A 20,840-nucleotide genomic window follows, 5' to 3' on the forward strand; every position below is an offset into this window, starting at 1 on the left:
AGACTATTAATCGAATTTTCGAAACAATAAAATATACCATTGGTCATAAAATTACATAGTCGACGAGTGAATGTTAATAAATCTACACAGTCAGTCGCACAATCGATCATGTTCATAAATCATCGATGATTTATAGATCTTCGAAATAAAAGCAGCTACTGCGTCGGTGGAACTCGATCATAGTTAAAAGTCATAGTGTTCCAATTAGCATTGTGTGGTTAAATAGCTTCGGTTAAAAGAAGTATTTATCATCAGTCTCTATCCCACGAGCTAACGGAACGGCGTTATGTGAATTGCTCTGATAAAATTTTTATGGCGAAAGATTGTAAAATTTACACAACTGCATAATATGGAACAAGTAGTAATCTGTACGCTCTTATGCTACGTTTAGATCATATGTACATATCATAAAGATAATATAATATTAAACTAAAATTAATTATTTTTGGCATTATCTATAATTTTATACAAGAAAAGATAAAATTTTTTTTAGAAATACTGATTCATAAATTAATAATTTTAAAATGCATCTGATACTCCATTAAATTAAATAAATAAATTATTAAGCTTTCGTAAAACTTTTTATTAACAAACAGAATAAAACAACAATCAACCCAATGCAGCAATTTTGGTTATTTACTCAACTTATTGAGTTAAATTCATGGTTCATATTAAATTTCTTTTTAATTTTTATCGTTTATCTATGCTTTGATAAAATACGTCAAAATAATCTAAAATATAATTTTTATATTTAAATCTAAAGGATTATTATATATAATTTATTTACAATATTTTTATGGATGTTTTATAGTAGAACAATTAAAATTTATTGTGATAAAATAACTGCATATAAACTTTGCTGCATATATGTTTTCATGATTATTTAATTAAATTTTGTTATTTTAGTTATACAAAAAATCTGTTTTAATAATTAGCTTTTTAATGATTTAGAATATTTAATTTTTGATTTTATAAAATATATGTAATTGCAATATTTCGCTTATTGATAACAATTGTATTTACAAAATTCTTAAGATTTGATTTTTATGATATATATTCAATACAATATATTATATTATATACAACACAATACTATACTATAATGTAACATATGTAATGATTTTCAACTAGCATAGTTTTTCATTAGGATTTTTTATATATGTACAACTTTATTTAATAACAAAATTGACGAATCTCATATAAAAAAAGGTAGAAATGGTATAAATAAACAAGAAATATTTTAAGTAAGCGCATAAATCGAGATTTAAATCACATTACTCAACCTTTATGGCAAAAACATGTTATTAAATAATGCGAAAGGGTAAAAATATTATAAAATCTACTAAAATGAAATATAACCTTATCTTTGCGATGAAACAAATTGGAAAGCAAAAATAATCATAGATGAATTTTGTACATGATATTATTATGTAGAATTTAGCTAATGGTATCTTGCATAAAAACTTTTTTTAAGGATACCATTTTATTATGTAGAATTTAACTAATGGTATCTTATGAAAAAACTTTTTTTTAAAAGATACGGTTTTATACATAGACATCTACTAGATTTTTCCTGTTTTTATTCTAGCAAAAATAATAATTTCGTAAAATAAATACAGCGAATTTTTATAATGAAAAATTTTCTTTACCTATTTTTTAAAATCGTATTTTTTTAATAGACATAAACTGCATTATTAAAATATTAAAAAAAAAACAATATATTTTTTCTTTGATAAACAAAATTAAATAAATCATACAAAATAGTTTTTGGGAGGAAAACTATTGATACAGCTAAATTGATCATGTAATTTTATCAATTAAGGTCTGAAATATGTTTAAAATTAACATTGCTTATTTTTTAATTTGTTTCAATGTCAACAAAACTGTTATTTTATTTATTTATATTTTAATAAAAAAAATCAGGAAGTACAATAAATACCAATCATCATTTTTTTGGTAAATTATCTTAATCAAAAGTGAATTTTTTTAATTAAAAAATCATGATTATGATTATGATTTTTTGTCAAAGTAAAAGTTTCAGAAAACTGTATTTTTTCGAATCTTTAAGATATTTTAAAATCAGGCCTTTTGAAGATAAAATAATATATATTTATGTAAAAATTCAGTCAATTCCACATTTTTTTGTAGCAGAAAATTGTGCAATTTTTTTTGTAAAATACTAAATGTAAGGTTTATCTATTTCTATATTTTTATGTTAACGAAAAAATAACCTCATAAGGTAAATACTAAGTATACTTTTTAAGGTAAATAAAAAGTGAAAAAAAAAATTCTACTTTTATAAATAAATATGAATTTTTATGCTTAGCACAAAACTTAAAATATTCGGCCAAGTTATTTTCCTCTGATTTTTTTAATATAAAAACCACAAACAGTCTGTAATTTCACATTAATTAAGTAATCTGATTTTTGTTGCAGAAAAAAGTGTAAAAGTTATATTTGTAATTTAAATACCTAACTAATCAGATATATGTATATTTACATAGAATAATTCATTTTTTCGTTATCCGAATAAGTGCCACTAAAATTTTCAACGGTAATCAAATTTGGCATTTAGTTGCAAAAAACAATTTAAAAATCAATTACTTTTTAAATAGGAAGCAATAATTTCATCCTAATGAAATAATGAGTTAAAAACAGCAATAAAATATATAAAATATAATATGTGTATATTTTATTTGGTATTTTGTTATAATGACTAGATGTTAATTATTCACTTATATGATATGAACAAAATTTTTACATCCTTTAAACACTGCGTAGAGTATCCCTTTTCAAATTTGAACCCATTATTTTTTAATCCTCTGAGGTAGCACTGGTGTACAGTTTGAAAAATATTTATTCCTAATTATTCCTATCTTGAAATTAAATTTTTCAAAATTGAATTTTTTTTTTAAACATTCATGTTTTGTATGTATTATATTTGTATAATAACAATATAGCTTAGAAATTTTTAATATATAGTATTTAATATTAAAATTTTATTTGTAAACATAATACAGAAAAGATCTTTAGTAACCCGTGGGTAAGTAGAGTTCGCGAAAAACTATTTTAGTATTAATATTAGAATAATTGTAATATACATAAATTTTTACCTTATTTATGTGCTGTGTAAAATATATTTTAGCATAAATACTAACAATCAGTCGTAATTTTTGGTTGACTAGTGACTAGTTTATAAACTTACAATTTCAAGTAGCCATGAACGGATTTTAAAAGCATACTTTATTAATTTATTTCTAACAAATTGTTGATCATTGAAAATGAAAATATATTAAATATTGTCTTTTATTGACTCATTTTGATTCATTGATGATATTACTAAATAGTCAATATTAATTTTTCTTACGTGTGATTATATGTTACATTTTTAAATACTATCCACAAATTAAATTCATAAGTAATTTAATAATGTTCAGCTTCATTTCAATCCACAAATTCAAAAAACGCTAATTGATTGTCAGTGTGTATGTGTGTATTGCCATTAAGCGAAATAATTGGTTGGCATAGATAATGCTTCGCGCAACCGACACCTGTTCCTGTTTTACAGAGCGTCTCAAAAATAGTGTCTGTTAAATTAGTACAACGACTATGATTAAACGAAATGTACACTGGCAGACCCAAATTTTGTTATCAACACCGTTACGTGCTCCATTCATCTCCTTACTGGGCAATTATCAATCAGTTATTTTCGGTTCGGCTTGCTTACATACACCGCGGCGCAATTTTTCTCATCATAGTCTGATCGGCCGCCTTTGTTCCGCTCTGGGTCACTGGTACGCAAATTTGATGGTACAGATACGATAAAGTAATACGCGATGCACCACAAAATAGCATGTAATGATGTATTACAATACGTGGTGTGATGATCCATTAAGAAATTGTGTTAAAAAACGTAAAATTAAATTAAAGAAAAATAATATTTCATACAAATATGTGTTTAAATTTGCTTTGACACTTATTCTGCAGCTTCTGCTTGTTGTTTGAGTCTTATACCTATTACACAGATTCCAGTAATTTACATAACTTTATAGTAAATTCCATGTAATATCTGCATATACTAACACAGTTGTGGTTAATTAATTACAACTGTGAGTTAGATAATATATTTAATCATTAAGTTTTAATTTTTAAATATTTTTATTATGGGGGCCGATTTAAATTTGTAATGGCCAAAACTGGTCGGCACTTGAGTAGCATTGGCGTGACAATCATTCTCTACACTGGCAATCTTCCGGGCGTTCGGACGCATCGTCTCGCGTTCGCCCTTTTACAATGTAAACAGCTCATATCATCAATAAAATACTACAGCAGCGGCTCAATCTGTGTATAATTACCACCCGACACCATCAACCGTCCCTAAAGTATTCTAAGTAGCTCATTATTAGAGATTTGTAATACCTAATATGTACGACTTAGCTTAATTTTAATAAATCATCACGATATTCATCCATGTAGACCTAATCTGTAATAATCCATTGAAATTATAATTATTTAATAACCAGAATTCTGATCTTCCACGCATTATAGAAATTAAATAACACAAAGTTGAGGCAGGGTTCGAACACAGGTCTTTCAGGTCAATAGTCAGCGACTTTAATTTTGTCTTATACTATGAAAAGTAGCGTGAGAGCTTTAAAATATGTACTTAGAATTAGTCTTTAGTTTATATCAAATACCTCTCATGAATTTTGAAAAACTTCAACACAAATAAATGGGTTGTTTTATTCTTAATTTCACGAAGATGTAAAAATTATTTTCATATCAGGAAAAAATCTATTTAAATTATAAATCGCTTTTTTATACCGAAATAAAACCTGTCTTTTCATCCTGACATTCAGAAAAAAATCATAAATAACAATTTCAATTTTCAAGTCATTGTGAATAAGAAAAATTTCGACATATGTACCATGGAGTATTTAGTATCACTCTAAAAATTTTATTTTGAAATTTCTGAATTATTTCTACATCCATATTAGCTTCAGAATGAATTTGTATACAAGCAGCTTGTTCTTCACTGTCATTTGAAAGGATTTTACCATTATCTAGTAGAGTCCTAGTTGCTTTCTTTTACCACATAATATATGCCACACATTGTCAAAAGCTTAACTTAAATCCAGGAAAGCAGCTTAGTAATATTTTCTCTCCTACAGCTTTCGTGCTGTTGCAGAAAGCCGAATTGGATTTATTCTACTTATACATTTTTGATAAAATAGGCAGAAGTATAATTGAACTGTTATATTTTACATCTTCTAGATTCTTTTCAGTTTATACCATGAGGATAATTTGTGCCATCTTCCACTGTGTTGAAAAATATTTCTTATTTTTGCTACAAATAATTATTTAAATAAAAAATTATTGCTTTTGACTTAATATTTCACTATTTTTTAACGACTTTATTTTATAATATAATAATAAACATCATAATTAATTTATTAAACGACATTATATTATATAAATATATACGTAATAATATAAACGAATTATGAAAAATATAAAAATAAAATTTTAAAAACTTTAAAACACGATAGAAAATATAAAAAAAAATTGCGAACAAAGCTCGATTTTCTTAAATAAAAAAATATTTATTACTAGTTTAAAAATCGTATAAAATATGTTAAAGCGTGCTATACCTAATTTAATAAATTAAAAAATATCTGTTTGTACAAATCATTTAATTAAATACGTTAAGGACTCTATATTTCGTCATCATTAAAATAAAAATATTAATTAATTGTCTTTTCAGTCATCAAAACATAAATATTAAATTTTCATTAGCTCTATAACTCTCGCATATATCAATTAATTTCGCAATTGTTACAACAGACCGTAACAATTACGAGTACCGCAAATTATACCATTTCTCACATCACATCACATTTCCCAGATGCAATTAGAAAAAAAAGTTAACAGTAAACAATTTTTTACTGCGAAAACCTCTTGCGAGAGTGAAATGTTCGCGAAAAATCAAGTACGTCTTAAAGCAGCCACACATTATTTCTTATCAATTTATTTTATCTGAAAATCAATTTATTTAAGTAACACGTGTTAAAATTTGTGTAATGTAAGTTTATTTATTTGTTTATTAACCAAACGGTAAATAATTTAATTGGTATGATTTACATACGTGGTTGTGTTATATACGTACCGTGACTTTCACCTTAAATTCTACAAAGTATTCGAGAAACCTACTTCTCTCGCGAATGCGTTAATCAATTTAACGGTATTATCGTTTAACTGAAGAAAAAAACATATTTGGGCACTATTTGATGTATGTGATACACGCTCACTTTCGTTTTGTGTATGTTAATGCTTTCGAGTCTCATGAATCGATCTCGTTGAAATGTGTAACAGTTATTTAACATTCTGGTAGAATTCAGGGTTCATTAGAACAATTATTAATCTTAATTTATATGCTTCAACAAAATATTTCATTGACATCATATCGCAATTTTAGAAAAATAAATATTTTTTTGACATCATATTACAAGAAATTGTATTATATAAACTTGAATACAGCATGTTATATTGACTTAGGGCTAACATAAATTATCAAATGTCTGTTCAAAAATTAAAAAAAATTAAAAAATTATTATTATAATTTGCAGAATATTAATGGCAAAAATAATGTTTTTTTCTAAATTATTGATATTAGGTTTAAATCCAATTTTATAAATATAAATATGTATAGGGTTGCTTTAAATAAGTTTTAATTCTACACACAAGAATGAAAAAACAAATCACTACACTGATTTTTTTATTTGCACAATTCATATTTATTTTATTTATTGCCCCCTGATAAGAAAAAAACCAATAAAATATATTTATTAAGATATATTTAATAATATTATAAAACTGTATTTTTACCAAAAATATTTATTTTTGGTATTGATTTAATTTACCAATTAATATTTTCAATTAACATATGTATTTTTCTTGTTATAACCAAGTTTAATATTTTTATTATATTAATGCAAAATTAAGCCGGAATAAATCTTATAATTTTAACATACATTTTTATTACATAATATTATTTTAGTAGCGATACACACGATGGATCGCTTAATAATAATATATAAAATATATTTTTTTGAAAAAATATCAGAAGCTTTTTTAAGATAAGCTTAGGATTTTTGAATGTGCGTGTGAAAATCGACAGATGGTGACGAGATATAAGTAATAAAGAAAATACTCGCTTAGACACGATAAATATAAAGAGAATGATATCAATTTTTAAAACTAATTTAGTGACAGCTTTAGCTAAAGGGCTAAACAAACACGTGTGTTGTTTGGTTCAAACTAAAATTGCGCACAGCGATAATTCCGATCATAGATGAGCAATATACACATATGTGAATATTTAAGAATACGCCAAAAATTGTCTATATAAATCAAAGATGACAATATGATTTTTATTTAAAAATATCATGTCTTAAAGATATTACATATTTATATTAGTTTATTATATAACATAGGTATTTGGCTCATCTGTGTTCCCAATTTTTGGTTGCGCAATAATCCAGTCACCGTGTTCTTCGAATAAAGTTGAACAAAAAATATAAGCGGTGTTTTATCATCACTATTTAAAAATCATTCTACATATAAATATTATCACAAATTTATCCTTAAGATATTGCTGTAAAATGCTATATTTTTTCTAAAAATTAAAATATAATCTGTGGGGGCTTATTCTAAAAATTCGCGTTAATTTACTGTGACCAAAATGCTTATCCATAAACAAGACAATTGTGAGACAATTGCGTAAATGATGGGACCATTCAAAAGCCCTCGTTACGACCAGAAATAATCACATAAATAACACGCAAATGTTCTTACTGTAAATATTTTCCGTCATTAAAGGAAACAATAAATCACCCGATCCACAAGATCTCCGTTGCAGTATACGACCATGGGCAATGCCCATAAAGCAAATGTCACTTTATAAAGGCGTATACTTATTTCGCTCTTCTAAGAAATGAGTAAATTTATTGGCTGGACGATTGCTGCATGATTATGATTCGTCAGCAAGTTTTGCAGCGCTCAGTATTTAAGACACTCAACAACATACTATCATGGGGGCTCACACCCTGAGAGGGATTCCACTATACAAGCACTGTAGCAGAGATGAATTAATCTCCGCTATACACCCACTGCCACGCCACCTACAAGATCTTAAGGAATTTTCTACTGACATCATCCCTTTGCCAGCATCTCCACTACTATTCAGAGAAAACATATCGTCTGTCGTAATATGTAATTTAATCTAATAAAATTCTCACTAGTTTCCACCTACGTTTTATTGGGTGCAAAGTCACACACAAATGTTGACCTCTCAACTTGATTTGAAAATGCAATGTTTATTAAATTATTTAATATATTCCTACTATACAAATCTCACACCTCAAAATACCAAGTAAACATAATAAAAACTCTCATGTAATACTTCTAATGAAAGTAATTTTATGAAATGTCTAAGTATAAACCCAAAATCATTTTTGATTATCTGACAGAAATTAAGGGTGTATATGATATTTTTTCCAATAAAAAGAACCGAAGTTTGATAATACCTTAATAAAGAAAATTTTTCTACTAATATGTTATTTCTATTGAAATACTATACTGGACCAAAACCAAAAATAAAAATACACTGTGGGCCGCACATATTTATTTAAACAAAGCATAGCATTTATAATATAGTGAAAAATAACATTTATTGAAAATAATACAATAACATAAAATAGCCGCACAAAAACACTGACCGAGCCACATGCGGCCCGCGGGCCCAAGGTGCACATCGCTGTTTTAATTTATTAAAATTTTCTATCTATAGTACATTATTACTTAAAATTCAGTGCACAAAAATAAATACACGCATAATCGCTGAAAACAAAACAAATAATACATATTTTCAAATAAATAAATTATTACATTTAGAAATAAATAAAATTAAAAAATATACAAGACAATAATTTTAGTCAGTATTATAATTTTAATAAATAATATTAACAATATTGAAAAGAGCGAAAAGCCCAATAACCGTGCCTTAAAAACGAAACTATCAATACCGCCTTGTGTACTTAGCATACCGGCATAACCCCTCATAGTGACCGACCAATCACAAGGCAAAAATTAAGAGCACATAACGATCACTCGTTGAACGTGTTTTTTTGCACTGATTCATCAAAAGAGATCGGTTTTACAGAAAAAATATCCATAACGTATATTATTATAAAATAAGTTTTTTTTATTATAGATTAATTATTGTTTAGTGGTAGTACAACGCTGTTTTTAAATTATGACTATTAAATCTGCTTTTAATAAATATTAAAAACATATTTATGTCAATCTATAAAAAAATTTAAGTAAATGTGGATCAACTAATATAAATTTGTCTATAAAATAATAGGAAGAAAAAAATGTGCAAATAAATTTAAAAGTAACCACGCACTTTTTTGTTCCTCTTGTGAAGTTGTCAATGCTACAGCTATCCAATTTATACTAAATGCCATCGATAAGACACATATTTTGATACATTTATGAGTTTAATATGTTTATAAATAAAAATAAATATCAAGAACAAGAAGAGAGTCATGAAAAATAATTAGTATAATGAAATTATATAAAATTTTATTTTTAATTTGATGAGTTCGATTTGTAAAAAAATTATATATTACTTCAATATAATATATACCTTGAAATTTATATTTCACTATATACATTTATAGAAAATAAATTGCTGGTTAATACACCTACAAAACGTTTGTATATGTGCAAATTTTATGCGACACTTCTCATTGTCGCGGTCTGTTTGCCTCGTGTTAACGGACGACCCTTTGCGGTCTCTCCACAATTATTTCATCTCGTTCGTTTTTCTCCTTTAATCTCTCTCGTTGCCGCTCCGAATGAAAACAGCTAAAAGAATGCAAAATTCCTTTGATCGATCCGCGATACCGACGAGGGGCCGTGCGAAATGTCCTATACCCCTCTCGACCAAGAAAGAAATTTACGGGTGGTTCGCCAAGATTGGTGAAAAAAATGTGGGTCGCCCATGTGTGTGGGCCGAGCCAAAACTCGTATTTACGACCAACAGGAATCCATCTCGTTCGTTCTGCTCTCTGAAACTGGGTTAAGGTTGAACTTGATTCAGTTCTGCAGAAGCCTCGCGGAGAATCCGGATACTTGGACGTCCGTAAACGGCGAAAATACAAAACGAACTCTTATAGTGTATAAATAACAAGGTCCCAACATGCCACGCTGTTGTCAATTAAAAGTCTACTTCTTCTTTCTCAATGTGGTATTTTTTTGTTATTGTTATTACCTTTTAAAGAATTAAATACAAGAGTACTTTATAAGACCTTTAATATGAATACGTATTATTCGCTAAAGTTACAATACGATATTAGATTTTTTTATAACACATAATCATCACACATCAATAAGTATTTTGTAGAGTTCTATGTATTTCTTTCTACTTATAACTACAATGAAAGTGTTAAATTTATAAGCATATCGTAGTCCTTAATTGTATATTGAAAAGAAAAAAACTGCTTGATTTACTATTCATGAAAATGAAGCCGTATTTATTTAAGTTTTAAATATAGCTAAGTTTTTAAATATGGTTTATTGTTATAAACAGATTAAATGCAAAGTTGCCCCACGTTACAAATTTACAATTATAGATCATAAGGTCGGCATAGCGTAGTCTAGATTAGTAACCCAGAGGCCACAGGTTCGGGTCTTGGCAACAGATTCGAATTGAATCTATCGGTAGAGGAATAAATTTGAAAGAAAATAATCACAGCTGCAAAGTAACATTTATTTTTTGTAAATTTTAATATACATATTTGAAAATAAATTATATAGATATTACCGATTGTAAGTATTCTTGATGCGTGAAAAAATGATCTAATTAGTACATATGTATACCGTTTTAATACATTGGACTTATGCCTATCAGGTTACAATGTAACATTAAAAAAATAATTGAGGAACGATTGATGTTATGTTATTGACTTATGATTTATGTATGCAACTAATACCTGAAAGATGTATGTAGAATTCCATATGGACCATGTGATCAGAAATTGTGATTATTACAAAGTGATTGTGTAGTGTAGAACGGAAAACTTATGTGAAAATATTGATTAAAAACATAAATTACCTCTCTAATGTATGCTACACCTTAATTAAGAATGAGTATTTGTTGACAGTATCAATAAATTAATATATTGTGATGACTTTACTGTCTAATTTTGCGAATTAATAAGATGGTTAAGAAGCAATGCCATTGTTTTTTAACCATCCATTTATATGAGTGCAATACATTGTTAAGTGGTGACAAACAACTATAGAAGTTTTGGGCATAATGATTTTTTTTTATGGAATTCTTTGCTTACACCTTATTAAACGAAATATAGGGTTAGTAACCATAGAAAACCTTGTTGTTGATCCAAAAAATCATGTTAAAATTTTTTCCAAAAACTATAAAAAATAAATAAAAAAAATAGTTCTTCAAATGTAATATATAATATAAATAATTTGGTTGCTTTTAATATATTTTTATCATATAACTTAATTATTACATATTTGTATATAAATACATACAATAAAATATTTAATGCGTCTTTTTGTATCAACTAATAGTGTAGCATGTTTCATGGCAATTTCCTAACAATAAACGTCGTATAAATTTCATAGCATAAGTTAAACTTTTTTACGTTAACCATCGTCAATTTTACAGAATCATCTCATCGTTAAAGTAATGCTAGTTAATTTAACGTCGTAAAGCACACACTTATTTTCTGCCATAAAAAATCAATAACTCCTCATTTAATGACTCTATACGTAACTAGTGTAATCGAATTGAGTTCGACGGTTCTTATAATTTTACAAAATTACTACTCAAAGATAAGTGTTATTATTAATAAATTAAAGTATTTTTTTCTTACTTTTTACAGATAAGACGATCGCCGATACATTAGCACAAAAATGCGGTTGCTACCACATTTTATCGCCGTCCTTATAATACAAGGGGTAAGTTTGATGTTAAATAACAACAAATAAAATAAAAATCTAGATTTTCACTTCATTAAGAATTTAATTACTTTAACATGAACATTTTTTATTTAAAAATAGTTTTTATACCATTGTTCTAAAAGATCTAAAAACTTTTTATAAACATATTGGAAGCAAAATAATATCAATCTAAGTAATTTAAATAGTCAATACTAAAATAACTTAAATATATCTAAACCATTAAAAAATCTCTTTATTTGATCACTTTTTAAAAATATACTACGCTACCGACCGGCAGTTTCACTACCAGACTTACGCTAAATACCGGCACTTTTTCGCAAAACTTCGCGAATTTTACCTTTTTTATTTAAATTTATGTATCTTTTGATGCGGTCAGAATATTTCGTTGAATTTTTCTAGACATGTTATAAATGTATCAATGCATCAATTTAAGTTATTATTAGATGGTTCTCAACATGTGGTTCGCCGGAAATAAAAAATAATTATTACTTTTCCTTATTATTAGATTTTTAAAATGATTATCTTGATTTTAAAATTATAAAAACGAATAACCTAGAAATTTTAATAAAAACAATTGAAATTGAGTTAACCAGCGGTTCTCAAACTTTTTTAAATTTGTAAAAACTTTTTTCAAGCAAACTTTTCTTTTGTATTGTGACATTTTTAGTAATACGAGTTTACTGATATATAATTCATTTGCAATAAAATATTCACTAACCGTTGTAATTCACTCCATCGTAATGTGAAATTTTCCAGGCACATACACAGATAATTTTTCTTGTTCATCTTCCTCATTGCTCATGAGCATGTGGACGATTTCTCTCATGAACAGAGGAGTCTGAATCACTATAATTTTCATTGTCACTTGGAATATCTATATATATTTAACACTATATTAAATAACATAAACTGTAATTATTTTCACGTAATTCTACACTCGTATCTAACTAAAAAAAATGTTTTATAAACAGTTCGTAATATTTTTCGAATATTCACTCGAGCACACGAAAACCAGATGCACTTCACACGATAGTGTAACTTAAACTTAATTCTTATCCATAAGTTTTTATGTGTATCGTGCTTATAATTCAAAAATAATAACTCGAAAAAATTCCCACTTTCTAAAATAATGTGTCACTGAGATTCGGTATTTCCAGTAAGCCAGTATTATCTGACGGGAGATAAAATTTACTCACAAAAAATATGTTGAAATTTCCTTATAACAGGATAGAAAAAAATACAATAGAATCTTACTAATCTGACAATGTTGAGATTCTCAGTAATCCAATACTATCTAATGGTTAATGATATGATAAATTTTTAGTGTCTTGTACTTTTTATATATGTACATCGTATTTTTTAATTTTATGTAATTTGACTTTATTTCTAAATAAAACCATTTACCCAATAAATTATTTTTAAATATACATATTTATATGTTTGTGTATAAAATATCATATTTTTTCTTTTTTTACACCGTCCGAAAAAAAAGTGTGCTGGATAAAAGTTTTTAGAAATTTGAAAAAGTTTGAGAACCGCTGGTTAACTCAATTTTAATTATTTTTATTTAAATTCCTAGATTACTTACTTTTATAATTTTAAAATCATCAATCAATTTTAAAATCTAATAATAAGGAAATGTAATAATTAATTTCTATTTCCGGCGAACCACATGTTGAGAACCACTTAATAATGGCTTGAATTGATGAATTGTTACATTTATAACATGTCTAGAAAAATTTGTTGAAATATTCGAACCACATCAAAAGATACATAAGTTTGTCTGGTAGTGAAACTGCCTGATGAAAGAAATATAAAATATATTTATAAAACCTTCGCATTTGTCTAAATATAATTAAAAAAAAAAAAAAATTAAAATAAAATGAAAATTCACACATTTATTTAGTCATCTCTTAAAAAAAAAGCAAATAAAACACTAAACATATATTTTTAATTTGACATGGAAACGAAAACATACACAGGACGCCAATTGGCGTCTGCGGTGTTTAACTTTCGGCACACTCAGGACGCCAATTGGCGTGAGCGGTAGGTAAAGTGTTAAATGTGAATTTTAATAAAAAAGACTGACATCTCACGTAGGCAATGCATGGTGGTGACATTGATCTTAACGGTTGTTCAACCAGTGGATTCATTCATAAATCATAGGTTGTTAATTTAAAGGGCTCGCAGCCATTGCGGCGTTAAAACCAATTTTTAATCGAAAAAGTGCGCTAAATACTAAAAATAAAATTCTATTATATAAGCAATTAATCAGACCGGCAATGACTTACGCCTGCCCAGTGTGGAGTAATACGTGTAATACTAACTTTTCTAAACTACAAGTTGTTCAAAATAAAGCTATAAAAATAATTTATAATACACCCTTTTATACTAACCTCAAAAAACTTCATAATAAATATTTAATTCCAACTATTAAAGAACATGTTCACCACCATACTAATAATTATTATAAAAAAATACCGCGAAATCATACTAACCCGTTAATCTCAAGAATCGGTGATTACGACAAAAACAAACTCAAATTTAAATATAAACACAAAATGCCAAAGCACATCTTGCTCTGACGCATAAATTTTATCTATTAATTTAACAGCTCCAGGTCCACGAGTTTTATATTAAAAATATATATTTATAATTTATATTTTTTTTTTTTTTTTTTGTTAAAGGTGTTTATGTACTTTGACCTAAACTTAACGTATTTTATGTTCTTTTATTATTCTTATTTTTGTAATTCCTCTTAATTTAGCTAATCAATTGTAAATTGTGATAATGGTAATTAACCAGCAACCAATGAAATGTAAATATATATGTTTATAAAAATGTATTATTTAATTATGTAATAAACAAAAATTAAAAAAAAAAAAAAAAAATAGGTTGTTAAATATTGGGCCGCGGTCTTTATATTATTAATTTAATTACTTTCTTTGCTAACCTTTCTGTTCAAGTTCTTAAAAAAAATAGATTAGGTGTAGTGATCTATTATTATTAACATATACATTTCATATATTGAAAATATTTATAAAATAACAAATTATTATTGTAGTATTTTAAATCTACAACATTAATTCTCAAATCAATACTATTTTTTTATAATTTTAAATTATTGTATTTATCAAGGAGTTCAATAAAAAAATATGAAAAAATTAATTATACATAAATATGTTTGCTTGCCATATTTTTATGTTTATAAGATATAATTCACAATGTACATAATGTATTATATGTATATTTCATTGCTAACTCTTCTAGCTTATATACATCCATATGTATTATATAAACAAAAATGAAGCTTTCTTTCAATATTTATTCCGTTTTGACAATTAAACGCAAATCAATTATTATGCGATTGCGTCAAGAATGTTTATATACATATACCAAAACGATACACCAGTGACTAATATCTAAAAAACTTGAATTTGAATCCCATATAGACTCGGAATTAGTGATAATTATTAATTCTGATCAAACATCACAAATTAGGTTTTCCTTGATTTTCCTAATCTCACGAATAAATATCGTAGTAAATAATTAAAAATGAAATCGGGTTAGCTCATGCATTATTATTTATTACATATTTAATTACAATGATGTCACTGATTTCAGTCTGGTGTCTTAATTACTTAGTAGTTGTTGATTGTGTTTATTTTATTGTGACGCATTAAGATAACGGCTGTCATTTTAAAACGGAAAATTTGCATTAAAATTATTTATATTAGAAGCAAAATTTATTATTTTGGGTTTTAATGGCACAGGCCCTCTGTGTTAAGAAAAGACTGGGTTTATTCTAAGTAATTCTAAGCTCGAAAGGTTATAGATTATGAGGTAGGATATCTCTTTAATAACTCAATAGGGCGCTAGATGTCTTAATTAAGAACCCAATTATGCAACGGCGAAGCTCTAAATATGAACCCAATCAATGGCCATATTTGCTACTAACCCAATTTAAAAAAAAGACATTGAGACGAGGGCGTTGCTTGATTTTATTCTAGATTTTTAAGTCATCTATTATCTCGTCAGCTCACTGCGTAATTGCGATTCCGTTATTTTTACCCGCCACAGACATATTTATTAATACTTTCAGATCGCTTTGATAGCTAATGATTTAATTTCATACTTGCTACTACCCCAATTTAATAAATACAATGAAATCAGGGCGTTGATTGATTTTATTATATATTTTTTATTGATGAGTCATCTATTATCTCGCCCGCCACTGTGTCATTTGTATTCCGTCGTTTTTTATCTTTCACATATTAACAGCCACAGACGCATTTTTAACTAAAATATTTATTAGTACTTTCAGATCGATTTTAAATCTGTAAAACTGATGTTTTACAGTCATAGTTGCTACTGACAAAATTAAAAATAAATTATTGAGATCAGGGCAATGTTTGATTTTATTATATTTCTTTATTGATGAGTCATCTATTATCTCGCTGTCTCACTACGCTATTTGTATTCCGTCGTTTTTTTAATTAGTGTCACATACGCATTTTATAGTCATAGATGCATTTTAATCTAAAATATTTATTAGTGCTTTCACGTCGATTTTAAATATTAGAAAGCTGATGTTATATGGTTATACTTGCTACTGACAAAATTTAAAATAATCATTGAGATCAGGGCGTTGTTTAATTATTTTTTTATTTTCATCTATTATCTTGCCAGTTCACTGCGCCATTGAGATTCCATTCTTTTTTATCTATGTCATACATTTCGTGCTTTAAACGCATTTCAATCCAAAATATTTATGGGTGATTTCAGATCGATATAGAATTTTGACTTTGAAAGTTGATGATAAGAAATCCAAAGTACTGGCCTAATTTTAAAAATTGAGATGTGTTTGATTTTATTAAACTAATTCTAAATTAAAATCCAAGAAACACCTAGCATTATATATTTTTGTACATTCTTTGAAATCATTGAATTAATTCAACTAGTTCATGCTACTTTTATGTTTTTATGGCAATTTGTTGCAAACTATCTGTTTTGCATACTGGGTCAGCATAAAGTATGACCTTGAACTTTAACATAAGCATTCAAAGGCTGCCAAGTCTTTGGTTTATTAATCAATGAAAATTTTTAATCAGATTTTTTTATAAATACTATTGAGTGTCTCTTTAGTTTAATCATTATAAAAAAATTAGATAACAGTAATATCGCGTTACTTTCTGATTCAATAATTACATATTTAATATATATATTAATTTTTTTAGATTGCAGTAAAATCGCGTTATTTTCTGATTTAACAATTACATATTTGCACTTTCATCATAATAAAAAGCAAGAGCTTTTTGTTATAACTACATTAATATAAAATAATTTACAAATAAAATCTTAATACCATAAAAATACAGATATAAATTAATTTTAAATACACATGTTAAATTATTGTTAATATTAATTATTAAGTACTCTATTAGTCAATATAAAATTATTTCACTGCAATAATCGATTATTATTTTTTAATGCTAAGTTCTTGACCTCGACAACTTTTTACATATGTTTTAACTGTAATTCGCTCCACCACATTAATTTAAATGATCATGGCTCAATCTCTCCGGTTTAGCTGCAATAATTAAAACACACAACGCTTATTAATTTTTATATGCAATTCAATTAACATGGCGAGCGTAAAAAACGTATAAACGAATAGCGTTACTTGAATTTAATTTATTATAGTAATAATGTTTCTTTTAAATTCCCTGAGCACGAATTTCGAGTATTCGGATCACAAAATTACTGAGAGTGTGGCCCAGTTAATAACGTATCGAGTAAATTTTCTGTATCCACATAACATGGAGATTTATAGACCGCGGGTCCAATTGTGTTTTTGCCGGCCGATTTGATGCCTTCCGTCCGGTTTTGTTTGCCGCCGAATAAAAGCTCAAAAAAACCGGTTCCGGCCTCTCTGGGCTATCGGCCGCCGGCCCAAAACCGGGTCACGTGAAATTATTATGACGGGTAAAAAACAACACTGTCAATGATGATGGTCAATAGTAGTGAGAGAAAGAGAGACCCACGGAGGGAAAAATCGACCATAAAAATACCTACGCGAGGCGTTTCCGTGGGAAAAATCAGTAAAAAATAAAGATTGCTTTAGGTGATGTTTTTTTGAAACAAAAATCAAATTGTGTATTGTAGTTGAACTTTCGCTTTAAAAATTGTATTAGATTATATAGTTCAAGTTAATATTAATCCCGATCGATCGCTTGGTAAATACCGCAAATGTGTATCGCATTTTAACAGATCATAAATAAACTTTTTAGTAAAAATATAAAATTGACTGCATACACATTAATGTAAACAAAGTGTTACATGCACAAATTAGAAGCAGAAGTTATGTGGCATCAACACACTAGTATGTTAAAAATTTAGAAAACACGTGGGTGAAGAAGACGGGGCAATATAAGTCTTGTTATTTAGGAGATATTTTAAGATGATAAGAAAATAAATGACATTTGAAAGTGAAGAAATAAAAGTCAGTATAGTTAGTAATAAATTTACTTTAATATACTGATTATCTATAATAGCAACAGTTTAGATATGAGATAATCTTCTTATGTTTAATTTTAGATACGATACATTTTAAAAGTATGCTAATAATTTTATTTTTAATTATTAACCAGTTACTTGTATTTGCTGCAAAACATTATTATCAATTTAAACAAATAGAAAAAATCATTTTTGGCACTCCAATGAATAATTTGCAATTTACATAAAATTGATGTCACTGATAAACAGACTTGCTATTTACCTACTAGTTATTGATTATGTTAACCTGGTTGTAACGATTCGGTTAACGCATGTCATATTGTAGCAAAAAAATACAATAAATAAATCATTAAAAAATGTACCTGATTTTTTTTATTACTTTTATTTTTTATGATAGAAATATATTTTTATCGTTTATAAATATAATTTTAAATGCATATTTCAATTTGGTTTTATATTTAATTTGCTTCAAATTCTGTTATTCAAATAAAAATGCAAAATATTTATATAAGAAAATGCATTGTGTGTTTTACTATTAATCTTACAAATTCATCAGATATTTAAATATTACAAGAGCAAAAATATACTTCTTATAAAAATACTAACAACATATATATATAATCAGGTCATGATTTATTTATTATATAAATCAGGTTATTGTTCATTTTTGCAACAAAGCTTAATTAAAATAAATAAACATATATAACCATGAAGACTAAACCTTTATAAAACTTCATTTTTCCATAAAAAAAACCTTCACCTCAGACTGAATACAATTTATCATTTTTTATGAATATTTATTCCTTTTATTTTTTTTGTTAATTTTAGTTTAATTTATTTTGTGTATTTTTTTTTGTACTTTTAAGTGTGCAAATCTATTATTATAATTTATACATTATAAATACATTAATATTTGTAAAGAAGTGAGACATATTCAAGTGCTTTTAAAATAATTTAGATATTCAAAATAAAATTTCCATAATCTTTTCGGTACGATCTGTTCCATATTATGCTTTGCTAAGCAAAAATATATTATATTAGTATTTATGTTGTGATCTAATTTTTAAGTTATTTTCATTTGAAATACTGACTACCAGGAAGTAAATAATATTATATATTTTTTTAATAAATATGAGTTATACTCTTTGAGCTAAATTAGCTCATTCTTTTTTAGAATTTTCAATACCTAATATGTACGATCTAGCTCGATTTTAATTAATTATCACGATACATATCTGTGAGATTATGTAAATCCAATTAAACCTAATCTGTGATAATCGATCGGAGTTATAATTATATTATAACCACTAGTTCCGATCTCCTAAACACAATAAAAATTTAAAAACACAAAGGTGCAGATAGGATTTGAGCCCAGGTCTTTCAGGTCAATCGTCAGCGACCTATTCTTATTTTTTAATCTTCAATTGGTAAGATATTAACATTTTTGGTAAAACGTACATACGAAAAATAGAATAACAGCTTAAAAATATGTACTAAGAGTTTAAGAATATATAAAAGTTTAAATGTTTATTTATGGTATAAACTAATGCAAACATGTAAAAATGTCTTTCAGGAATGACATAAAATACTTGCGATTTAGGACCTTCAAAATAAAATACATGTGTTTTTTTTAACTTATAATTAGCTTAGTTAGTCGAAATGTGTGCCACTACAATCGGAACAATATGACAAATAATTAATATGATTGTGTAAATTTCTGAGATGATTCTGGTGTTGATAATATCTCGAGGTGTGCTTTCGACAGCAGCTTGTTATTAAAGACCTTACTTTTATTTGTAAAAATTGGTTTAAGTGCTAAAACAAATGACGAGGTGTATGATAAGTATGTTGAATTAGGCAATATTTCATAGTTGCGCTTTATCGTGCAAGAGAATTGAACCTTTTCGATTGACTAATGCGTGTACCAAACATTGCAGAGTTTAGGTATATTCTACCATTTTTTAAATTAAGAATTCACTGCTGTAATGTCTTTGAAAATAGTGGATCATTACAAGCGCCGACCACCATACAGTCATAATTTTGATTTGAAGGAATGCTATATGGCTTTATTTTTGTCCACCACTATACATACCAGATTCTGTTGTAAAAAATTCACTCTTCGTTACGGTCAATAAATAGATCGTTACTGTTGCGTAAATGAAGCGTAAAACCAACTACGTAGTGGTGATATTTGGTTTTCATTCAGTTCGTGCAGCACTCATTTATTAAGCTTTTTCAATTTTTTGAGCTGTCTTAAGTAGTCTATAACT

General features: G+C 26.7%; 1 protein-coding gene across 1 annotated transcript in view; it reads left to right on the forward strand.

The window, feature by feature from the left end:
• Positions 1-20,840, forward strand: part of dy (transmembrane protein dusky) — a 45,714-nt gene that overhangs the window by 11,620 nt on the left and 13,254 nt on the right. The window contains exon 2 of the mRNA XM_088185479.1: positions 11,976-12,051. Within this exon, the coding sequence (XP_088041605.1) occupies positions 12,007-12,051 (45 nt within the window). The 5' untranslated portion in view covers positions 11,976-12,006. The remainder of the gene's footprint in view (positions 1-11,975; positions 12,052-20,840) is intronic.

The sequence above is a fragment of the Plectrocnemia conspersa genome, unplaced genomic scaffold, assembly GCF_051122295.1.
Source record: "Plectrocnemia conspersa isolate PC_06_02 unplaced genomic scaffold, ASM5112229v1 ptg000005l, whole genome shotgun sequence".
NCBI classification, from domain to species: Eukaryota; Metazoa; Arthropoda; class Insecta; order Trichoptera; family Polycentropodidae; genus Plectrocnemia; species Plectrocnemia conspersa.